At 51.5% G+C, this 23988-nt stretch overlaps 1 protein-coding gene across 9 annotated transcripts in view; it reads left to right on the forward strand.

Moving 5' to 3' along the window:
* Window positions 1–23594, forward strand: part of Atp2b2 (ATPase plasma membrane Ca2+ transporting 2) — a 310592-nt gene extending 286998 nt beyond the window's left edge. For 4 of the 9 annotated variants that reach the window (XM_032905898.1, XM_032905900.1, XM_032905904.1 and 1 more), the window contains 9 exons: window positions 444–623; window positions 807–894; window positions 3757–3863; window positions 4371–4562; window positions 6423–6636; window positions 8044–8255; window positions 8352–8459; window positions 10554–10736; window positions 18693–23594. In XM_032905898.1, the coding sequence (XP_032761789.1) occupies window positions 444–623; window positions 807–894; window positions 3757–3863; window positions 4371–4562; window positions 6423–6636; window positions 8044–8255; window positions 8352–8459; window positions 10554–10736; window positions 18693–19004 (1596 nt within the window). In that variant the 3' untranslated portion in view covers window positions 19005–23594. Of the gene's footprint in view, window positions 1–443; window positions 624–806; window positions 895–3756; window positions 3864–4370; window positions 4563–6422; window positions 6637–8043; window positions 8256–8351; window positions 8460–10553; window positions 10737–12338; window positions 12515–16026; window positions 16082–18692 lie in introns of all 9 variants that reach the window. The other 5 variants (XM_032905902.1, XM_032905905.1, XM_032905906.1 and 2 more) reach the window with 3 other exon arrangements.
* Window positions 23595–23988: the final 394 nt, after the last annotated feature.

Raw genomic sequence — 23988 nt, forward strand, 5'->3', positions numbered from 1 at the left:
TGAAAATACCCAAAGGAATGGATCATGGAGCTTGTAGGTGAAGCATGGATAAGTTAAGTGTTCTTAGTCTTGCTACTCTCCACTCTTGCCTGAGGCCAGACATAGGGTCTTTCCAATGCCTTTTGTCCAGGTCAGAAACAATGTTTCATCTCAGGATAGACTGTTGTGGTCAGTAAGTAGTAGCTGCCTAGTACTCTGAGGGCTAAGAATTCTGAGACCCTATTGGGTTTAATCAGAGGATGCTGTAATCAATTGGTAATGCCTGTCGCACGCATAAAAGAAAGGCCACAGGCACCATCAACCTCTCCTGGTTAGTTACCTAGGGAGATTTCCTGGAAGAAGAGTTGGCCCTGGGTTTTTTTGTTTGTTTGTTTGTTTGTTTTAAGACAAGAAAGACCTACCCAAATGGGGCCCTCCCACATGGCTCTTACCCTCTCGTACAGGTCCCAGAAGCCATCCGCAAGTGCCAGCGGGCCGGTATCACAGTCCGCATGGTCACCGGTGACAACATCAACACAGCCCGGGCCATCGCCATCAAGTGTGGCATTATCCACCCTGGAGAGGACTTCCTGTGCCTAGAAGGCAAAGAATTCAATCGGAGGATCCGCAACGAGAAGGGGGAGGTACGCATGCGCATGCGCCCACAGCAAAGGCGCTACAGCGAGCCAAGCTCGAGAGGGGGCCGGGAGGCATGGGCCCTGCATGCTTGAACAGAAGCCAGCTGATGTGCCCTGAAGAGCCCAGTGACTCTACATGGGGCTCGATTTCTCTCTGAGACCCTACCGACATACCACACCCCTCTCCAGATTGAGCAGGAGCGGATTGACAAGATCTGGCCAAAGCTGAGGGTGCTGGCTCGATCCTCGCCCACGGATAAGCACACCCTGGTCAAAGGTAAGCCTGGGGTACCTATGGTAATTCTGAGCCCAGAACTAACCCAGCCTAAACCAAGTCCAACTTGCATGGCATTGCAGCTTCCTGGCTGGTCTTTCACTATGGACAGCATAGGCTACACAGCACAGAGGGGAAAAGGGATTCTCCTCCCCTGGGGGTCTTCTGATGTGTTCCTTATCAACCTTGGGAGGACTGCAGAAGCCCCTGGGAGAAGGGGACATCAGGAGACTGTGAGACGCTCTTCTGATGCTCCAGCCTCCTCTGGGTGGCAGTGGGCCTGGGCCTGGCTGGGCTAGAGGTGGTCTAGTCCATGTGCATAAAGCCTTTGTTGTGCAGCCCTTCAGGAGTCCGCTCTCTCATGCCATGGTGAAATGTGCTGTTCTTTGTCATCTGAAAGACATTCCATCTTCCTCCTCCAGCCCAGGAAGCTTCCAAGCAACCCTTGTGAGCAGACCCAGAGGATGAGAAGTCCCAGGAATAGCAGAGGCTACAACATCTCCCCCTCCCCCACCAGAGGGTCACCACTCACAAAGCCTCAGCAACCCCAATGAGCCTTCCTGTGTCACAGCCCTGGGTCTTAGCTCCCCTCCTACCCTCTCTGAGGCCTTGACAAGTCTGTCTGCTCTGGGCCTCAGTTTCCCCATCTGTAAAATGTCTAGAAGGTGTAGTTTTTAGTTCTGCCTGGGATCATCCCTAGGCACCTTAGAGTCATGCGTCTTTAAGTTGGAGACGGACCACTGACTCCACAGCAGAGGGCCTAGCTCACCCTCACTCCTCACCGACTCGCAGTTCACTCCCTGACTCTCTCACTGAGCATTTATGGAGGACCTACTGTGTGCTCCAGCTGGTCCTTCACCATGGACAGAACAGGCTCACAGGACAGGCACCAGATCTGACCCCTACACAGTGCGAGAGGCTGTTCTGTTCCAGCCACTGGACTCTGGCTCAGGCTGTGGAAGATGTGAAGCCCTGGGACCAGGAGTGGGGGAAGCTCTATGATCCAGACAGCACAGGGGACTACACTATGCAGAGCCCCTGATGTCAGGGAAATGGGGGTGGGGGGTTGACTTTGGCCATGGCAAGCCAATGGTAGTGTCACTGCATGGGGCAGAGGGATACAATGAAGGGCCAGGAGAGGACGGATGTTATTTAGGAAACTCCTCCTGCTTTGGGAGTGTGACCTGAATGAAGACAGAGGGGTCACTGGGCTCTTCCAGATATGACAGCTGCAGTAAGGATGGGTGGTGTACTATGTGTGGGTACACGAGTCGAAATAGGCTGTGTATGGATACAGTGTGGAGAAACAGCAGAGAATCCCACAGAGTGCTCCTACCAGACCCTGCTACAGGCCCACCCCCATTACCTGGGTGACAGGCATGGCAGACCTCATAAGATGCTGATCATTTAATGTCTTACAGGGTCTCTGATGGCCTAGAAGTACCATCTGCAGTCGACAGCCATTGTCAAGAATTTGCGGGCCTCAGTTAGAGCCCTAGGGGGGATGGGCATATAGGGGGAGGAGAAGGGAATCCCCAGAACCCAGGGCACCCACCTGAGTGACAGTAGAAAGAAGACCATTAGAGACCAGAGAGACAGGCAGAGGAGGAGGTACCCAGGGGTGGAAGGTACCCAGGAGGGAAGCTGTCTTAGTCAGGGTTTCTATTCCTACACAAACCTCATGACCAAGAAGCAAGGTGGGGAGGAAAGGGTTTATTCAGCTTACACCTCCACGTTGCTTTTCATAACCAAAGAAAGTCAGGACTGGAACTCAAGCAGATCAGGAAGCAGGAACTGATGCAGAGGCCATGGAGGGATGTTTCTTACTGGCTTGCTTCCCCTGGCTTGCTCAGCTTGCTTTCTTATAGAACCCAAGACCACCAGCCCAGGGATGGCACCACCCACAAGGGTCTGGGCCCTCCCCCCTGGATCACTAGTTGAGAAAATGCCTTACAGCTGGGTCTCATGGAGGCATTTCCTCAATGGAGGCTCCTTTCTCCAGTTTGTGTCAAGATGACACATAAAACCAGCCAGTACAGAAGCCTGTAGAGAAGAGTATGTTCCACTGTAGGACCAGCTGCTGAGAGGCCAGGAGAGACAGGATGGAGATGTGACCACAAGGAGGCTCCCCAGGGAACCATGCAGTATAGGGCCCAGTGAGTTCCTTTCCTTGGAGGAGCCCAGTGCTGGCCAAGGAACCAGGCGAGTCTGAGACCGACCTGCCAACTCCAGGGATAGGAATCCAAACAGGCCAAGCCAGATACGGTGGGATTTGGACTGGCTGCCAGCTAGTGGGAATAGCCAGGATAACCCTGAGGAACCAGGCATAGAAGGTGCCTTTGTTGAGGGTTAGAGGGAATGGTACCCCTAACTGGGAACTTGTCCCCTGCCTCCAAAGGCTGCTGTTTGTTTGATAGAGACAGGGCAATGCCTACCGCTTTGACATGAGGGGCAGGCACGGTTGTATTCAATCTGGTTCTTACCAACTAATTCATTGAAGATGTAGAGAGAGAGATCAAGGCCAAGGGGGCAGGATAGCAAATGGCACAGTCATGGCCTCCCCATGTGTGACTGGAGCTCCCAGGTAGAACATACTGGAAAGCAGACGTGGGAGTCCCTGAAAATGCAGAGAACTCATGGGTCTGGGTTAGCTAAAGGACTGTGCCTCTAGGTAGTGCGGCAAAGGACTGTGGGAGCAGACAACGCTGGAGAATGGGAAGCCCCAAGCCAACCTGGGCTAATGAGGAGCCTGATGGTTCTGAACAGGCTGGGAAGGGCAGTGATGGAAGGGGACAGTCAGGACAGGCAGCCATGCTGAGGCTCAGGGCTGGCCATGGGCCCTGAGCATACCCTCTTACCCACTAGGCATCATCGACAGCACACACACTGAGCAGCGGCAGGTGGTGGCTGTGACAGGGGATGGGACCAACGACGGGCCTGCTCTTAAGAAGGCAGATGTGGGCTTCGCGATGGTAAGAGTATCCTGAAGAAGGTGGTGTGAGGTTGGGTCTCAAAGGCGAGGATAGTAAGCTTGGACTACGCCACTTTAAACTGGCTTGTGAGACTCCCTACATACACTTAACCCTCATCCCTCTCTAGCCATTTTGTAGGCAACCAAAGCGTTTGAGCCCCAGCCTAGTGGGCTTCCTGGAGGGGGCAGAGGTCTTCCTGGAGGGGGGCAGGCAGTGTCCTGCTGGGATCAGCTCTGTCCCATTGGGTGCTTAAAGGTCAAGGAGGAGTAGGGCGAGGCCAGGCTTCCCAGGTGTGGCTGTGTGAGCACTGGCATGCCTGTATATGTGTCCAAGTCTGTATGCATGTATGCATACACATGTGTGTGTGCATGGTCTGACTGTGACGGTTCCTTTGGATCAGGGGTGAGGTGCACAGGACTGACTAAGGCTGTACAGAGGTAAGAATGTCCAGATGGAACCACTCACCTCCCCGGCTGCCCTACCATGCTCCTGCCCCTGTCTCCACAGGGCATCGCAGGCACGGATGTGGCCAAGGAGGCCTCAGACATCATCCTGACAGATGACAACTTCAGCAGCATCGTTAAGGCAGTGATGTGGGGCCGTAATGTCTATGACAGCATATCCAAATTCCTGCAGTTTCAGCTGACTGTCAACGTGGTGGCTGTGATCGTGGCCTTCACGGGCGCCTGCATTACACAGGTGGGTCCTAGGAGAATCATACCACAGGCTGGGAAAGGGCAGCCTTCCGTCTCCAGGACACCGTGGTGTTCCCCCTAAGACCACGGACCTCCATGCAGCCACCAGCCTTTTGCAGTCGAGAAATGATGCTTGGAGTCCACTGTGACTCAGGTGGCCCCAGAAATGAGAGATATCAGGCCTTATGGCCTTCTGTCCACCCGCATCACCCTGACCCTTGCTCCAAAGGCCGGCAGAAACTGGGGCAGAGGCAGTGCAGGCCCTAGGGAGATCAGCTGCCCAGCTGGGGACGCAGAGCCAGTCAGGCTGTGTAGGACCTTCGCTCTGGAGTAGAGTGGATTCGGAGAGACTGAGTGGGTAGAGGAGGCAGTGAGGTCTGTCTGTCCGGATCACTGCTACTGGGCCCTCAGCTGGCTGCTTGCTGAGACAGGTGGAGTAAGTACCATTTCACCGAGGTAGAGGCAGGCTGGGAGGAGAGAATGTTCAGACACTCACTCCGGCTCCTGACATCTCCTGAAAATGTAACCAGACTCCGTCTCCCAGGAGCTGGCTTTCTGGTCTGGGGAAGGAGAGGGACTTCAGCTCTAAGAGGGTCTCAGAGGCCTGACTCCTCTCAGTCACTACCTGGTTACACAATCACCTACCCGTAGGGGAACCCAGAGTCTAATGTGCAGCTGTCTCCAAGAGCCACATGGCCCATAGGACAGTTTCCTCCTGTTGTGACCTCCATCACGATGATGATGCTCATGGTGACTGCAGTACTGACCATGTGTGCCACCTCAGACCTGAGTTGGATTGAGGGTTCCCCGGCTGCTTAGGGGGCCTCTTTTCTGTGGGTGAAAAGCTCCCTCTAGTGGTGCCTTAGAGATATTGCCATGACAGCTTCCTGGACACTGGATGGATGCCAGTAAGAAAACAGGTTTGGAGACAAGGATCAGTTGGCCCAACATCCCTGAGTAAGCAGGGCCATGCAGGCTTTGGTGGGAAAATTGCACACCCGACTCTGAGAATCTTGTAATCAGATAAGGCGGAAAAGTAGAAGAAAGCCCAGAGCAGCCCTACCAGGCGGGGTGAGGTGGCAAAACAGCCTGGGAAGCACAGAGAAGGCGGACAGACAGGGCGCTGTTAGGCTTTCAGAGAGGGAGGGCTCCCTGAAGGGGTGCTCCATGGGCCAGGTGACAATCAAGGGTAGAGTCAATGGTGAGGGACAGAGGATTCTGGGTGAGGCCGGCTCTGGCTGCTGTAGACTAGGCCTGTGGTTATGAGGAGTGGAGGATGAATGAAGCGGCTTGGCCTCTTCAGTCTGTGTGCACGAAGCACATGCTGTCCAGCCTGGACCTCGCAGAGCGGATCTGACAGTGTCCGCATGGGCATGCTTATAGTGATAACCTGTGTTTTAGCTTACTTGACAGACGTCCTACCATGTCGGAGCACTTCTTTTGGAGTGGTAGTTATAAACGCCATTGAGATAGAAGACGATGAGAAATAAGGTGGAATTGGGAGTAGAGGTCAAGGACACTGTCTCCAGGATAGGAGAGACCTGAGCCTCTGAGACTGAAGGGCAGAGACTGCAGGGAGTTGAGAAAATGGATGTTGCTTCAAATGTGAGAGGACTAGAAGAAGACGTGGCTGAGTCTACAGAAGTCAGGGAGCTGTGGCCGCCGAGCCTGTGGGCCCAGGACCGAGGTGGGCAGTTCGTTCCCCATAGAAGCTCCAGGAGCCTGGGGTGCAACACTCAGAGCACCAAAGCCTGGGCAGCCTGCATCCTGTGGTGGGAACCCGCCGAGACCCCGCAGCGGTCCGTCCTGTACTGCGGCTGTGGTGGCTCACCCTGTGACAGTCTTCTCTCTGCCACTGTTGCAGGACTCCCCTCTCAAGGCGGTGCAGATGCTCTGGGTGAACCTCATCATGGACACGTTTGCTTCCCTGGCCCTGGCGACAGAGCCGCCCACCGAGACTCTGCTCCTGAGGAAACCTTACGGCCGCAACAAGCCGCTCATCTCCAGAACCATGATGAAGAACATCCTGGGCCACGCCGTCTACCAGCTAACCCTCATCTTCACCCTGCTCTTCGTGGGTGAGCACCCTAGTACTCACCCCTCTGTACTTAGGTCACCAACTTCTGCACACGCCATGGCTCACAGCCGACGTCTGGCTTCAGACATGTCGTTCTGTTTCGGTAGTGGGGAAACTGTGGCCTGGGAATAAAATGCAAATTGCAGCATATAGAGAGCTAGAAGTAGTCATGCCTTGTCCCAGGCTGGCTGACCTCAAAGCCAGCTGTAGTATTAGCATCAAGGACTGATGAGAGCTTTATGAGAGCCAAGGCCCTGGGCCAAGCAACCTGCCCCTTCCCTGACCCCTTCTAGGAACCCATTGCTCCAGGAAGACATCTTCATGGAGAATGGAGACTTCCTTGGGGAGGAACACACAACCTGTTGGAATGTCAGCTCCTTTCTCGGCTCGTCCACTGAGAGTTAGCAGCTCTCCAGCCACTCCTGTGCCTTGTTCAGTGTTCCTTCATTAAAATAAGGTCCCTGAGATAATTAACTTAGAGGGGTCCGTTTGGACTCTCATTCTGAGAGGTCATATTCGGATGACTCCGCTGTATGGAGTCAGTGAAAAGGCAAGGGGAAGAAGCTGCTCACTTCATGGCCAGGAAGCAGAGAAAGGTGTGGACCAGGCCCCACAGTTCCCTTGGAGACAATACCCCCTCGTGGCCTGAAATGTTCCATCAGACTCCCACCTGTAGAGGCTCCACCACCTCCCTTGGGGCTGGGATGTGGTAGAGCATTTGCTCAGTGAGCCTCAAGTCCCTGGTTCCATCCTAAGCAGCAGATAAACCGAGTGGGATGGCGCCTGCCTGTAATTCCAGCACTCAGGAAGCAGAGGCGGGAGGATCAGAAGTGTAAGGCCATCCTTAGCTACATAGTGACTTCAAGGGCAGCCTGGGCTACATGAGACTCTGGTTCCACTACCTCCCCATCGCTCCACAGTCAGCACCAGGCCTCAAATACATAGGTCTCCAGACCACGTTTGCTTAATCTGTAGTGGCTTACCTCAAGGATCTGTGTCCTCTCAGTACTGTCACCCTTCTTAAGGAACGTCACTTTGTAAGGCATCTGGCATGCCACCTTTCTCAGATGTTCTCAGAAAAGGCAGGTCCCCAGCCATTCATCCTCTAGATCGGTGGTTCTCAATCTTCCTAATGTGACCCCTTAGTTCAGCTCCTCACGTCCTGGTGACCCCCAACCATAAGATTATTTTGTTGCTACTTCATAACTGTAATTTTGCTATTGATATGAATCATAATGTAAATATCTGATATGCAAGATATCAAATATGGAACCCCATGAGAAAGGCCGTGCCCCAAAGGTTAAGAACTGCTGTTCTAGAGAAAGGATTGGCTCACTGAGCAGGAACTACAGGCCACATTGGGCCCCATTCCACACCTCAGCCTGGTCACCCCTCTCTGGCTTGGCAGGTGAGAAGATGTTCCAGATTGACAGCGGAAGGAACGCCCCACTGCACTCACCACCCTCGGAGCACTACACCATCATCTTCAACACCTTCGTCATGATGCAGCTTTTCAACGAGATCAACGCCCGTAAGATCCATGGCGAGCGCAACGTCTTCGACGGAATCTTCCGGAACCCCATCTTCTGCACCATCGTTCTCGGCACTTTTGCCATCCAGGTACCCAGCCCCCACTTAACCTGGGCTGGGCAAGTCGGTGGCTCCCCAGCCCTCCGTGCGATCTCCGTGTCTATACCTCCGATCTCTGACCTGCAGATAGTGATCGTGCAGTTCGGCGGGAAACCCTTCAGCTGCTCCCCACTCCAGCTGGACCAGTGGATGTGGTGCATCTTCATAGGCCTGGGAGAGCTCGTCTGGGGCCAGGTGTGTGGCAGGGGAGTGGGGATGGGGAGTGTTGAGCCAAAGGAAGAAGAGCAACAGGATTGGTCCTGGCTGTGACATGTACCTCTTGTCCATACCAGGCCATTCCCAACACTGGGCATCAGAGCAATGGAGTCAGTCTCCAAATGCAGGCCACGTGGGTACCAACACTCTGACTTTGACCTTTTATCTGTACTTTCACTGCTGCTGGTATTTTCTTTTTCAAATTGCAGCAGTTTCTTTAAACTTTAATTTATGTCCAAAGGCAATACTATTATTACTGACCGGCATGACTTGCCAAAATTAGAAGCTTACGAAAACAATATTAGGAAGGGCTGCCACAGCTCAGACCCTGAAGCCAACATGCTGAAAGGGGACCATCTATGGGTATCCTGAGGGTAGTAGCCTGTGGCATCAAGCAGGGACACATCCTGCCATTTTACCGTGTGACTTGAAGGGGTCCTGTGGCTGTCTATGGATCTTCTAATTCAGAGGTGCTCTCTGATGGCCAACTCCATCTCTGACCCTAGGACATTCTTTCACCTGGTTCTAGACATACATACACATGTGCATGCACATAAAGTACATACATATACATGCGTGCACACACATGCATGCACATGTACACACATGTACACACCGTCACATATACCATCATACCGCTGACAGCTTGAAATCCCAGTCTTCTGACTTAGGACCCTACATGGGAGAAGTGTTTTTGTCAATAAACTGAGCTAAAACGACTATTCCCAAAGTGTCCAGGTATCTAGGCAGTGCACTCACCATAGGCCTAAAATGATTCTCTTCTTAGGTTGTCCCCAGGTTGACTAAGAAACTATGGTGGTAAGCCAGGTATGGCAGTACACATTTGTAATCTCAGCACTCAGAAGGGTGAGGCAGGAGGATTGCAGATTTGAAGGTTACATATCCAAACCTTGTCACAAAGAGTAGAAAATAAAAGGAAAATGAAGAGGGGGTGGTAGAGGAGGTGGGGGTGCAGTGGCCACAGGGCATTGTGATGAATGTCTGTGACCCCAGCACTTGGGAGGCTGAGGCAGGAGGTTCACCACTGGTTGGAGGCCAGCCTAGACCACATGGTAAGACCTTGTCTCAGTGAGAATCACTCCCTAGCCTTCGGCTAAGATTAAGTATAGAAATTACAGTGGCAAATGTTAACTCAAAGACAAAGTACAGATCTATCCAAATGTCCTTTGGTAAGAACTAAGTTGGATTAGGACCCTTGCCCTGTTTCCTGGTGACCTGGGCCCTGCACCCTGAGAGCTCCCTTAGCATTCAGGGGAATGGACTCATGAGCACTAAAACTGATGCAGTTACCAGCACTGACCCTGAACTCCCAGAACTCCTGAGGGCATGGTCCAGCCCTTGCCTGTCCTCACAGACGACTCTCAAGCCTTGGCCTGGGAAGCAAGTCATTCAGGGAAGAATAAGGGTGATTGTATCCCACACATGTACTGCTTTCAGAGCCAGGACTGGCCTCCCCAGTGCACATTGTGCCATCCTCAGAAGCTCTGTACAGCACGCACACCGTACCTGCCTGGGTCCTCAGAGTTCCTAGGCCTTCCCGATAGGAATCCAGAGCTCAGCAGGGGCACACGATTTGTCTTAGGTCACATGACCAATAAGGCCTGGGGCATTCCAAGTCACAGTGGCCACTTCCTCAAGGCCAAGTTGTTCTACTCTGTCTTTTGTGTCCAATAAGTGAGTAGAGTAAAAGGGCTAGTAATAAGAAATAAACAGTTGAGGAGACTGGAATGGAAAGAGAAGAGACAGGAGGGACAGAGAGAGTAGTCACGGCGAGAAAATGGAAGCTGATGTTAAGATTCCGCTCTGTGTATTTACAGGTTATTAATGTTCTTAAGGGATGGATGGTACTGGGCTTTGTGTGTTTAGGTGGGCAATTATATCTTATCAATTGGGTCAAAAAAAAAAAGAAAGAAACAGTTGAGTTAGAATGGGTAGAAGGTTAAAGAGGGAGCTTTCCATGTGTCTAGAGAAACAGGCAGAAAAGGAAGAAGAGGGACTCAGAGACTGGGAAGAAAATCCTGTCCTGACCTTTGCTGGGTACATCCCTCGCAGGTCATCGCCACCATCCCTACCAGCAGGCTCAAGTTTCTGAAAGAGGCAGGGCGGCTAACACAGAAGGAGGAGATCCCCGAGGAAGAGTTAAATGAGGATGTGGAAGAGATAGACCACGCAGAGCGGGAGCTTCGCCGAGGCCAGATCCTATGGTTCCGGGGCCTGAATCGGATCCAGACACAGGTATGGGGAGCTCCTAGGGCTAGGCCAATCATGGGGGGTGTGGCCAGTGTGTTCCAATGACCCTCATACTCCGATGTGAGGGAAGGTGGCCATAGGAGCCTTAGAGTGGGCTCAGTGAACGACCCCCACCATGCCTGTCGTATGGCCTCAGAGGAACCCTCACTATCCCTCCAGCCGCTCATTCTGCTACAGAAGCAGAGTGTGACCTCATGAAGAACATTACCTTCTCAGCCCAGCCAGGAGTTGACATGAGTCTCACCCACCATGGTTTTCCAGAGGGATTCCCCCTGAGAGGATGGGGGTGGTTATAGGGCTGAGGTGAGTGAGGGTTCTGTTGTGGCTGGGGTGGCTACCAGGAGGAGCAGACAATACTGGAAGGAAATTGTCAGCCTGGGAACTACAGTCATCTTTACAGATAACGCCCACACTCTCTGCCCCTGTGAGAGTCTCCAAGCACTGCCCTCGATCCCACCTAGATGAGGAACAAAGGTTAAAATCCCCATGCGTAAAACAGAGGTACGCATGCAAGCCAAGTTTACACATAAAAACATATATGCACAGTGCCTGCTCAGCCAAAAGCAGGTTTCGTCTCCAGAACAGAAGTTATGTGGCCACTGTGTGGTACACAATGACGCTGGAAGGCCGCATGCACGCAGGCACGCACATCCCATGCTCTCCCAAAGTCCCCATGCCTTGGGCAGGTGTAGTTTATGAATGTGCCGTAGAATACGGAGAAAGAGATCTCTTGCCCAGAAAGACACCCATGGAACATCACCCTCAGATCCCTCGCCCAAACAATCTGGGCAAGTGATGCCCTAGCCAACCACTCCATTTCCATGGACTACAGCAAACGGCTCCACTGGAGTTCCTTGCAACCCACAGGGACTCAGGGGACTCGTTCTGCCCCTGAGAGGAGGGTATGACTCCCATTCTACCCACGTGGAATTTAGGGGAGTGGGTTTTAGACTCAGGGTTGCCTGCTGTGACCAGGACCCTGGCAGCCCGTTTCTGTGAGGGCTGGGGTAGGTGACACTGCCCTATGGGTCTCACATCTCAAGAGGGAGAGGGGACCGTAGTGCCCTGATGATTATAACCCTGGGTAGGTGTGCCTGCCTTCTCTAAACAGTTGTGGGCAGGTAACTATGGCACTTACACCTCAACCAGATAATGGCACTGCCCTTCCATAAAGAAAGGGACCAGGACTTTCCCAAGGTCACCTTGCTAGTAAACAAGAAAAGCTAGGCCCTGCCAAGAGTCAATCCACCCAAAGGTCTCACCATGTCACTCTGGCTCTATGCCTGAAGCCACCCTTCCATTCTGACGTCACTGCCACTCCAGCCCCTGAGCCACTATTGAGGAAAAAGGTCACACACCGCCTCCTCTACCTCCCATCCCCCCGCTTGGGATCCCTGGGGCCTACAGATGGGCCCAGAGCTGAGCAGACATCTTTCCGAACCTTGGAGTGTGCCTGGCATTTTTGTTTTAAGTGGTGTTGTCCTTGTCGCCGTGGCTGCGGCTGTTGTGTAACGTTGCGCCCGTCAGTTGTGTAGCTGTGGTGTTCGTTTCTTCTCGCAACTTGTCTCGTTCTCTCCTCCGTTGCAGATTGAAGTAGTCAATACTTTCAAGAGCGGGGCCTCCTTCCAGGGGGCCCTGCGGAGACAGTCCTCCGTCACCAGCCAGAGCCAGGACGTAGCCAGTCTCTCTAGCCCTAGTCGCGTGTCGTTATCCAATGCTCTTTCCTCTCCGACCAGCCTTCCTCCTGCTGCAGCTGGGCGTGAGTGTGACTCCTTACCGCCTCCGCTGGCACTACCAACGCCAGCTCCTGGGCGGGCAGGCGGGCAGGGGCCGGGTTCCAGAGAACATGGTGGGACAGGGGTCACTGTGAGGTCAAGGGGCTGAAGGGCCACAGCCACTGAAGACAGTATCACTGGTCAAGAGTTCTCAAGTAGTCACGGGGCTAGCTGGGGGTCAGGGGTTGTAACCAGCAGTGGGTCTCTAGAATTATAAGCACTCAACAGGTCTTAGTCCACCAAAGGGTCACACCTTAGTCAAAAAGATCCCATAATCCAAAGGGTCCCAGTTCCCCTCAGGACCTGAGGCCAGAGGATGGCAGTCACCAAGAGAGGCACAGGACAGCACTCATTCTAGTGTCTTACCTTGTCAGGAAAAGCTTGGTCCCTGAGGAAAGGTCTGGCAGTGTTGAAGCTTCTTCGGTCAGTCACAGTGGGGGCTCAACACAAGAGTGACCATATGAGATAGGCAGTCACTGCAGGTCAGATGTCACAGCCAGGAATAGGGGAGCATTCTAGGACCACCCGCATCCTCTGCTTGTACACTGAACACATCAGCTGCCTTACCAGCCCTTCTCCCACAGAGAGTGGAGCATGCTGACGTCCTGACCCCTTCCTGGTAGAGACGAGGCTTCTGTTCCGTCTAGCTGATCTCGAGTAGAAAATAGTGGGGTACACACATCTTGCCTGCATGCCAGCTACTCCCAAAGGAGCTAGTCTAACCTTGGTATCCTTTTCTTATATGAGAGGTAGTTTGGAATTCTCACCTCCTCTTCGTCTTCCTTCTGCCAGTTACCTTATTTGGGGGGAGGTGGGGTTCCTTTTTGTTTTGTCTCCCCTGCCCCAGAGCTGAGGACCAAAACCAGGGCCTATGCTTGCCAGGCAAGCACCCTACTACCTGAACTAAATCCCCAAAGTCTTATCTTCCTTCCGCCAAATATATCTACCCATACCACTGTCTCTTACCTAGGGCTTCTGGTCTCTGGCTCTGTCTACTTCTTTGCTGGACCTGTCCAAGACCTCAGGCAACAAAAGATTCCTTCTATATTTCCTGTCTGCCGCCATTCAAGCCTTCCCAAAGGGCATGGAGCCTCAGTTCTAGCCTCTTAACAGACAGAACATGTGTGTTACCCCAGCCAGCCTTCAAGTTCTTTGATGAGAAACAGACTCCACCTCTTGATACATTATAAAGTGTCCCTATGCCCATTCCAAACCAGGACACCCAGCATCACATCTTCCTGCCACTGAGCAGGGAGGCTCTGTTCTTCTATTAGGGCCTCCAGCAGGATGCACAGATTACTAGGAACCTGTTGGAAGCCTATGCTGGTGTCCTGTGACCGTCCCACGGGTGCCACCCTCCCTGGCATAGAGGATGGCAAGGAGGCCCAATGGCGTTTCCCACTGACATAAAATTAGTCCCAACAAGGCAGAGGCACACCTGAGCACATGGTGCCTGAGTCCCTGAGAAATCAAGACTAGGGGTTTCCCTCCAGAGCAGACATCCTCCTCACCTTTGTGAATGACCCGTCTTTTCCTTCCTCCCTGTCACATCAACCCAATTCTGGCCTTGCTTGTCATCTTCTACCTTGAAGTGTAGTCACTAAGTGTTCCCATGGAGATATCCTTGTTGGTGACCCCTGCATCACCCTGAGTTCTGGCCTAGGAGTCTGGCTGCAGGGCACAGTTTTATTTTTTCTCGTCCTGGTTCACCTCTTTCATGCAGCATTCCCCAGCACCCGTGTATCCTCTAAGGTTACCCTGGCGTCACATTCTAGAACAGAGCCACTCTCTCACCCCAGCATCTTCCTTCTCACCCTTCCTTCCACACCAATACAGAACCCTCAAGGAGCCTGTCCCTCCCTTGCTTCTGTAGACAGGCCTGTGTGCCCCACGCTCTTGTCTCCAGACAAACCCATCCCTCCTTCATTCCATGTAAGCCTAACTTTAGAGGAGTCATAGAAGAAAGCCGAGGTGGGCTCCTCTACCATCTAGGCCCATCATCCTTCATTCCCTCGGGACCGAGGGAGATTGTGCAAGCTCCCTTGGTCCTCCCCACTGTCACCTGTACAGCCTCCTTAACAGTCTCCCTCTGGTATCCTCTGCTCTAAACTCCAGTTTGTAATTCTTCATCTCTTTGGGCCCTTCGTTGGATGTGAGCTCTCAACATCCAGACCATTCCTCTGCCGAGTGCGGTCTACTAGGAGAGCTGCCATCTGTGTGGTTTAAAGAGGCATTTTGATCACCAAGATCACAGTCAGATATCAAATAGACATCCTCTCATCTTCTGCCTGTATAGCTTCTGTCTTCTGCTCTCCTGGGAATCTGAAGACCCCCTAGATATCAGGCAAGGTCCCTTCAGAGGACAAAATGCTTTCTTCTGATAGGAAGAAGGTCCGATAGGTAAACAGAAAGCAGAAAGGTAGATGGAACTGGGCCACCACACTCTGCAAGATCTCCCCAACAGAGGACTGGCCACATGCCTGCTGAGGCAAACTCCAGGGGTTATCTCTTTCCTTTATGTCATTAAGAGTTTATCACAAAGGGGTAGGAAAGCTTCTGCTGGAGAGCCCACTGTGCGCCCTCCATGGCACAGCAGTTAGATGGCCCCAGGTAGACAGTATACATGGGGAGACATGATCAGTTGGGATGGGACCAGAGCTTTTGGGAGAGAACCCAGGGCAGCTGCAAGCTTTTCTCATCCTGACTCAAAATTGAATTTGGGCTTCCACCCAGAGGTTCAAGGCAACAGTTCCACTTCCTTCACTTCACATACATCTCACCATGAGGAGAGGAGGCTTTCCCAGGGTCGCCAGAGACCAAGACCACAAGCAAGGGAGACAATAGGAGTATGTCCTGAAGCCCCTCATGCTCCGCTCTACACCACTTTCCAGACAGGCCTGACTCAGTAGCACAGAGGATGGCATTAGATCTGGGAGCCGATGATGATACCCACAGCCTTCCAGAGAGAAGGCACACCCCTTCCATCACCTCACTTGTGGAAAATAGAGAGGCTGTATCCACCGGCGTTCCTCTAGCCCAGAGTAATAGAATACCTCCACTGGTCAACCAGGACAGCACCAAGTTCAACCATCCAGGCCCAGCCTCCTCTTCATCCTCCTCAGGCCCTCACTTGTCTCAAGCCATCTCTGTCCTCCAAAAGCCTGAAGAGGCTCCACACTGAAGGTTGCTTCAGCCCCACTATGTCAAGGGCAAGGCTCTACACACACACACACACACACACACACACACACACACACACACACACACACAGCCCCAAGGGCCCCATGTCACCTTTAGACTTGGGTTTCAGGAACTGCCAGTGTATGTGACATTTGTGGTGAGGAACCATGCAGACAGTGGCAAAGAGGAAAGCTGGGTTTGCTCCTTAGCATTTTGGTAACTAATTTGGTGCGAGCTTGGGTTGGCAAGGAAATGGCTTGCTTCTGGGGGGACCCTTGAGCTTTCCGACTGTCTGAATATTCCATGTCTTTGTTTCCTAGAGGGCTAGAGAACCCTGGACACAGAGTTCAGCAAGAGAGAGTGAAATTTAAAGAGGTTGTGAGTCTTTACCCTTGAGCCTGAAACGACTGTGAATCAATCCCAGACGCTTGGCTTCCTTGAAGCCGGGTAAACATTCGAGTATGCGGAGCCCACCTCAGAGCAAGGCTTCTGCCTCCCCAGAGACCCCAGTGGCCAAGAGCTCCAGGTCCCTCAGACGTTGAAAGTGAACGTCCATAGCCCCACCCACTGGCCCCGCCTCGTTCCCTGCCCCCACAGCCCCACAAGTCTTCTGTCCTGAAACCCCATCTTTAGAGTAGGCAGGACAGGGAGATGGAAGAGATTTTTGCTTTTGTTTTTGTTTTTTCTTCCCCTATTTTTTTTTTTTTTCCATTTCAGCTGCAGAGAAAAACCGAAGTGGAGTCTTGAGATGGCCATGACGGGGTGTCCCAAAAAGTCTTGTCCCCACAGTCCTGTCCAGAGCAGTTCATTCCTTCTGTTGTCTCCATGCCAGGGGGAGGGGGCGGGGCCTCATCTCATTGTGTGTCGTCCCTCTGCGTTGTCAGTCACATGATAGGGGCTTGCCACTGTCCCTTAACTTCCTTCATATGGTAGGCATTCTAGCCAGCCAGCCAGTGTTATATGGCAAGTCAGCCTCAGAAGTCAGAGCACCAGACAGACAGATACAGGGACGGGACATTTGCACTCCCATTTTGCAGATGAGGAAGCCAGCAGCTGGGTTTTGCCTAGTGTTCAGCTAGCACAAGAAGAAAACCATTCAAGAAGTAGAGATAAAGAGAATGAGAGGTTCACGGCCAGGGCCAGCCTATATTAGACCTTCCCTTAAAGCAAAGAGAGAAAAGATAAGCAAACTAAGGCTATACCTTTTTTAAATTCTTATCATTTCCAAAGGTTTGATAGCTTATTTATTAGATCAGAAAATGAACAGTTTAGAAGCTGCCTAGGAAATGCAGAGACAAAGACAGCCGAGAGTATCACACAGAACAGCAGCACTCAGCCTGTCTGCCTTTACTGGCTCCAGCTTGCCCGGATCGGATCCGACAAGCAGAGTTCTCTGGGGTCACTAGTGTGGAGAGATAAGGGACAAAATGTTCTTCAGAAGGCAAGTGGAAGCCGTAGGTGAGAGAAGGCTGGCGGCAAAAGAGAAGAGCTGACTGGGGGAAAGAGGCAGACAGCACAGCCCAAGCAGGGAACTGGCCAATGCCAGCGCATTTAGAAACGGAAAGCCATCCCTCGGCTGTGACACGGGCTCCGCCCACAATCAGAGCCACCTGAAAGTTTCTTCTGGAAACAGGGATCTCCTTAACCAGGCCCACACAGGAGCTCCCTGGCTCAATGGAGCGCTAAGCTAGGACTCCAAGGACCTTCCCACAACCGCCTCTGGCAGGCTTCTGGCCCCCATGGCCAAGGCCATGTGAAATGTCGGTAGCATCAGGCCATCTTGTGTTTTCTCTTTTGCCCTACTCTGAGCCAGCACTGTGAAGAGAGCAAGTCCCATCAGTCCCATAAGACACAAAGCATGGTTCCTGTCCCCCTGCACCCTGTTATATTCCAAACCCAGGGCTCTTTGCACCAGCCTTGGAGGCCAGAGGTCAGGCTCTTCCCATCCTTAGAGAGAATAAAGGCCTAAGGACCTAAGGTTCCTGGCTTACTATGGTGCAGTACCAAACCCTCGAACCCCCCGCATCCCAAAACCTGGAGGGGATCTCAGGGTTGGCGGTCCACTTCTGGCCTCTGTCTTTTGTTTTGTTTTCTTTTCTTTTTTGGTATTGTGTTTTCAGAACACAAACAGAGCAATAAACCCCAAACTCCAGGAAACAAGGGAGCTCCTTAGCAAGCTGCAATGGCTGGCCAGGGCTTTGAGCCCATACTCGAGTGTTTACCTCCCAAATGCATGAAGGAAAGAGGCGCTGGGCACAAACGACTTCGTTCACATTGTGCAGGCTTCCAAGTGTAGCTGTGTGTCGGTGTGTGTGCGTGTGGCCCGATTCCTAAGGCATGCTCCCTACCCCCAACGTCCTGTGTGCGGCTCCTCTGTGCTTCTCGGCTGCTGCAGCCCTGCACCTCAGAAAGCCTTCCCTGGCTTTGCTTTGCTCTGCTGCCTCGGCTTGATGTCCCCTTCTCTGTTTGGCCCTCGTGTGTCCTCTCATCCCACCTCATCCAACCGTCTCTCCTTCCTGTTCCTTCTCTGTGTGACCTGTAACCTGTTCCATGTGGTTTGGTTTCTTAACTGTGTGTGGTTTTTTGAAGATTCACTTTTTTTAACAAGTAGACTCTTTCCTACTTCCCCTGCAACCTCCAAGCCCCCTGCATGGTCAGACTCTGCTGTGACATTAACAAGGCTCAGTCTCTCACTAGGTCGGGTGCCCTTCGGAGTGGACCATGCTCCCGTTTACAACTGCCCAAGCATCTCTGTGGTGGTGCTTTATAGTCCCCACTAACACCATAGTTCTGACCCAAACCAAAGCCAATTAAAAACCAACTCATGGATGCATCCCCCAAGTCCTCTGCCCTCCGTCCCCATCGATGCTCATAACACCAACGACTGTGGATCCCAGCCGCCTGCGTGCCCTCCCCTCCCCCAACCCTCCTCCAAGTCCCCTCGGAAGGGCCCAGCACACTTCTGACCAAAGTGTTTCCCTTGCAGATCCGCGTCGTGAAGGCGTTCCGTAGCTCTCTCTATGAAGGGTTAGAAAAACCCGAGTCTCGAACCTCCATCCATAACTTCATGGCTCATCCTGAATTCCGGATCGAAGATTCCCAGCCCCACATCCCCCTCATCGATGACACCGACCTGGAAGAAGATGCCGCGCTCAAGCAGAACTCGAGCCCGCCGTCCTCGCTCAACAAGAACAATAGCGCCATCGACAGCGGGATCAACCTGACGACCGACACGAGCAAATCAGCTACCTCTTCAAGTCCAGGGAGCCCCATCCACAGCCTGGAGACGTCGCTTTAGCTGAGGCCCCTGTCGCCTGGCCATGCTCATGGACCCACCGCCACCCGCCTCCAGGCGCACACCCTTCCAGGCACCAACTCCCAGACGCAGCAAGGAGCACTGGGCGGAACCCACACAGCGGAGAGAGAACCCGTTTCCACACACAGACCCTTTCTCTGGCTGCCATGCTGTTTGAACTCTTTTTCACTCCTTAGGCCATGGGCGGGGTTGCCCCCGGGGTCATCTGGAGCAGAGAGTGGCGTGGATTGGTTTTTTTTTTTTTTCCAAAACATAAAAAAATAATAACGAATTAATTTTAAAAAAAGAACCCTTCCAGGCTCCAGCCCAGACACGGACCAGCCATGCACCCGCCAGCCACTGCGTCCCCAGCATGAATGTACCTGGACACTTTTAATCCCCTCCCTCATTTGGTTCTTGGAGGGTTAGGGAGGGGAGTTTTTTGTTTGTTTTCTTAGGCGGGAACTGCAAACAGGAACTGCGAACAGACTGCTGTTCATTCAGTCCACTGGTCTATGAGGTTTCAAATGCTTGCCCAGCATGGTCTCAAATGTCTAGATTAATTTAATAACTTTTTGAAATCACAGAGTAGGTTTGCACCAATGAAACCCAAGAACTCCACAGACACTCATGAGGTTATATCCGTTTCTTTGTATCTATATCAACGTATACTTCTTGAAGACTGTATACGTGCGTATAGATAAGTAGATATTATATATATATACATATATATACATGGATATATAAAGTTCCTTTGCCGGCATGTTGCCTTGTTTCTGCTTAAATTGCTCTATTTTAACTTATGTCCTAAAAGAAGAATGTAATTTGTTTACAAACCTGTAGATAATGTCTTTGGCTATTTGTGTGGTTTAAGAACACTGGTGGCCGAGATGCTTACAAACAGCTTGGCCCAACAGACACATCCCCTGGATTGCATCCTTGAAGTTTTACGATAGCCATGCTCTGATTTTTTGCCTGCTATTTCCGTTCAATAACGTCACTACTGTGGGAAGCTCAGGCAGAAAGCCAACAGCTCCCAAGGATCCACCCTGAGGAGCTACGCAACATGCTCCACCGTAGACAAGGGAGAGGAGGAGAGAAGGTGGTTCCCCCGGGCTGGCAACATGGCTGTCCAGGTCCCATGACGTCAGTAGTGCACCCGGAGAAGGAAGGCTTTTCTCTCAATGAAACTCGCTTGAGTTTACAGAGAGCATTTCAGAACTGAGTTGTCTTTGGCGCTGTCTTTGTGAGTCAAGGTAGTGTTCAGATATCACAGATGCTATTGTGTTGATTTTTTTTTTTTTAGTTAGTAGTTTAGAAGTTTCTTTCCTTATAAACAGCAGCGTAGACACTGCTGACATACTGGATGAGGGTTGGTACGGCTTGCTGCTTTCGGTTTTTCTTTTTGAAGAAGAATAGCCTTTTTTCTCTGCACTATTTAGATCCGAATGAACCTTATGATGTGTACATTGAGATGTATTCAGTGTGATTTTTAAACCAAATTGTCTTCCTGTAGTTACAACATATACTGTAGCCTTTTAACAGCAAGTCCTGCTTTCCCAGACAGAAAGCCATTCCGATTATCTTCCCATATCACAGGTGAGAAAGGTGGCTATCCCCTCCCCCAACAATAACAGCACTAGTAATCCCAACTCAATAAGAGCTTGTCTGTCGGCCTCTGACTGCTAAGCACTTTGTGGGTCTCAGCTTTTTTTCATAAAAGAACTTTTGTATTTAATACAAAGTTTGCTTTGAGACTTTTCAGCATACAATCTTTTTCCATAAACTTGTACAGTGCAAAAAGACATTTTGAATACCATGACCGGTGATGTCCCGTGCTTCGAGGAAAACCAAACACTTTCCGCCTCACTTGTGAACTCCATCCTTCACTCTCTCCCTTCTCACAATCGCTCCTCGCTCTTCAGCCTGGTCCCCAGCCCTCCTCCAGGCCCAGAGACCTCTTCACTAAACAAGATGACAGCCACTTGGGAAAAGAGCCATAGTCCGCTGGGAGGGCCCACGTCTGGATGGCTGTGAAAAACTTGAGTTATTGGTTTGGGGTTCAAAGTCTGCCCATCCCACCTGGCCACAATCTTTCTGTAAGGAAGAATATCTCTGAAGGATTCTGAATGTATCCAGGAGAGAGAGAGCTGCCTCTCCAGCAGGTGGACCAGCCCTAGATATACTCACTGGATTCCAGTACAGACTCCACCAGAGGCAGCCCACAGTACCCCTCCAAGGGAGGGAAGGAAACCCCGGGGCTGCCTTCGAACAGGATAGGTTTTTCTTTGGGTTTTTTGTTGTTGTTTGATTGGTTTGGGGGGTTTTTGGTTTTGTTTTTTTTTTGGGTTTTTTTTTTTTTTTTTTTTGGTGGGGGGTCCTTTGTCACATTTTTCATCCTACCCTCCTCCATTCAACCATGCATCTATGACCTCATTCCATGCCACCAGGGTTCTTGTGCTTACAAACCAGGGTCCTTGGGCTTTGGAACCAGGCCTCAAGGGCAAAGAGGAAGGGGTTCTCTGAGCAGAGCCAGGTTCTCAGACAGGGAGCAGAGGAAGCTAGCAAGGAGGCCTGACATTAGCGCTGGCTTCCCGGCGTCAGGAATGAGGGATAGCCTATGCCCCAGCCCCTCGCTCTCACCCTCTTCCATACACACCTACACAGGAGATGGTTGGTTGGTCAGAACTCACTGTAGTACACAAAGCTTGCACTTCCGCGTCCTATATCTAGCAGCATGGGATACGTTTGGCAGTTCACCCCATTAGGGGGTCAATAATTTATGACCATTCATCTGTTTTTATGAATTTTTTTATCTAGACAATAATTGTAAATAAAGAATTCACCGTCTCTGCTCATTTAATACTATGCAATGGTTATGTTTTCCATGGCTGGCTCTTCCTGCTCACGCAGGTATTTCTGGTGTGTCTATGATATTTAAAAACACAAATCAAGCAGAAATAGGAAATCCCTACTCTTTTCTAGCATGGGACCCTGCCCCTCCTTTCTTGTCCTCTGCACTCTGTAAGTGCATCAGCTCCCTGCCCCCTCAGAATGCTGAGAGACAATGGGGGGCCCTCAACTTGCTGCTCACAGCTATCCAGGATTGAGGAGCAGCCTCCATGTCTCCACCCACCCACCCCTCTCCAATCCTCAACCCAACCACAGCAGAGCTGTCTGGAGGGAGGTGCCCTATTTCTGAGAGTGGATGTGGCACTGGCAGCTCCCAAGCCAGAGCCTATCCTATCCTGGGTCCTCTGGTTAATGAAGAGCCACTGTGTCCCCATGCCTGTTAAAAAGCTACCTTTGCCTCCTCCTGATTTTTTACATAGACATCAGTCCAATTCTAGAATTTCTCTTTAACCCCCTTGTCTGGCACCAGCCACATGTTTTAATTATTATCCCCCTCAAACATGTTAGTATATAGTAGGGAGTAAGTCCCCCTCCCTGTTCACAAGATTCCCCCTCACATCTGTTCTTCTGAAGAAATGCTAAAATTTTTGCCAGACCCTCTGAACTTCTCTTACCGCAGACTCTGGGCCCTGTTGCTTTATGTGCCACCCCTACCCCCATTGTAATCACTGTCCATTTCAGATCCTCTATGTGCAGAATGTCCTGTGAGAACAGACAAAACAACACCCTGAATTCTGGGAAACTATCAACTTACTTGTCCCCTTAGCCCCAGAATTGTCAGGAGAGGCCACCAAGCCCCTTCTAACAAGTCATCTCCTGTGGTTGTCCCAGAGCCAGTCCCCATATGCTCCTTGACTGGATGGGAAAGGAAGACCTCTCCCAGAGCCAGTACTTGGAGAGAACATTCGGTCTCATCAGACCCACACTACAGAGGGATACTTTCTGTCCGCCTTTTCTAAACTGGCTTTTGGTGATTTTATTTGGGCTATTGGGAGTCATCTCTTATTCGGAGTTATAGCACCTTTGGGATACAAGAATGTCTTGCCTGATGTCTTGGCACCTTTGATGTAGCCATAGGAGGTTGCCAACTGAACCACACTGACAAGCCTTTCATCCAACTCTCTTCTGCTCTAGTATCTAAAGCCCCACCCTTGGAGAACCCTAGCAGTGAGGATTCTTCTAGAAGCACCAAGGCTGCAGTCAGACCCTAAAAGTCCCCATGTGTTTTCCAAGGTCCAAATGGAGTCCTCTGATTTAATATGGAGATCCGACCCACCCAAGGCATGGGACTCCAGGCCCTGGGTAGCTGCCATCATCCCCTCCTCCCAAAACAAAAGGTTTGAGGCTGCTTGGGCCCTTCCAGGCCCATGGTCTGTTTTGTAATGTCTGTGGTGCTCTCCCTCCAGGGCCCTTCCTCTCGGGGGTCACCACACTTTGCTAACTCTCGTGTGCACATCTTTTATAACGGAGTAGCGAGGGAATGGTGCCGCCTCCAGCTTCTATAAGCTGCCTGGGCTCTGGAGGGCTCTGGGACAATCGGGGCTGGGAAGTGACTGTGCTCTTATTGTACTCTCTTTATTTCTCTGTATCTCTGGCTTGTGCTCTTTGTAACTAACAGGATTTGTCTGCCTTTTCAACACTATACTGAGCAATAACAATAAATGCACACGTGGAAACGCAGGCATGGTAAACATCCCAAGGCCTTTTTCCGCAGACAGCTGGGTCCCCTCTCTCTATGGATTTGAACCTGGGAAAGTTGAGTCTCTGGTTGGGAAAGATATTTTGCTCTAGATCACATCTTTGAGCTCCTATCACCTGAGGGAACTTCCGTGAGTGAGTCATTAACCATCTCAAGGGAAGGCTTGGGAGGAAGGGTCTCAGGAAGAAAAGAATTACTCACATGCAAAGTGTCGAGGAGGAAACTATGAATGGCCTGACTGTTGTCTGGGATAAACCAGAGAAAGAGGTGGAAGGTGTGGACACAGATTGTAGGTAGTAGCCCTTACCAAGGTGGAGAGAAGCAAAGAGGAATCTGGTATCCTAGAGTTTTTGTTTGCATTCTATTGCTGTGATA

The sequence above is a fragment of the Rattus rattus genome, chromosome 6 (genome assembly GCF_011064425.1).
Source record: "Rattus rattus isolate New Zealand chromosome 6, Rrattus_CSIRO_v1, whole genome shotgun sequence".
NCBI classification, from domain to species: Eukaryota; Metazoa; Chordata; class Mammalia; order Rodentia; family Muridae; genus Rattus; species Rattus rattus.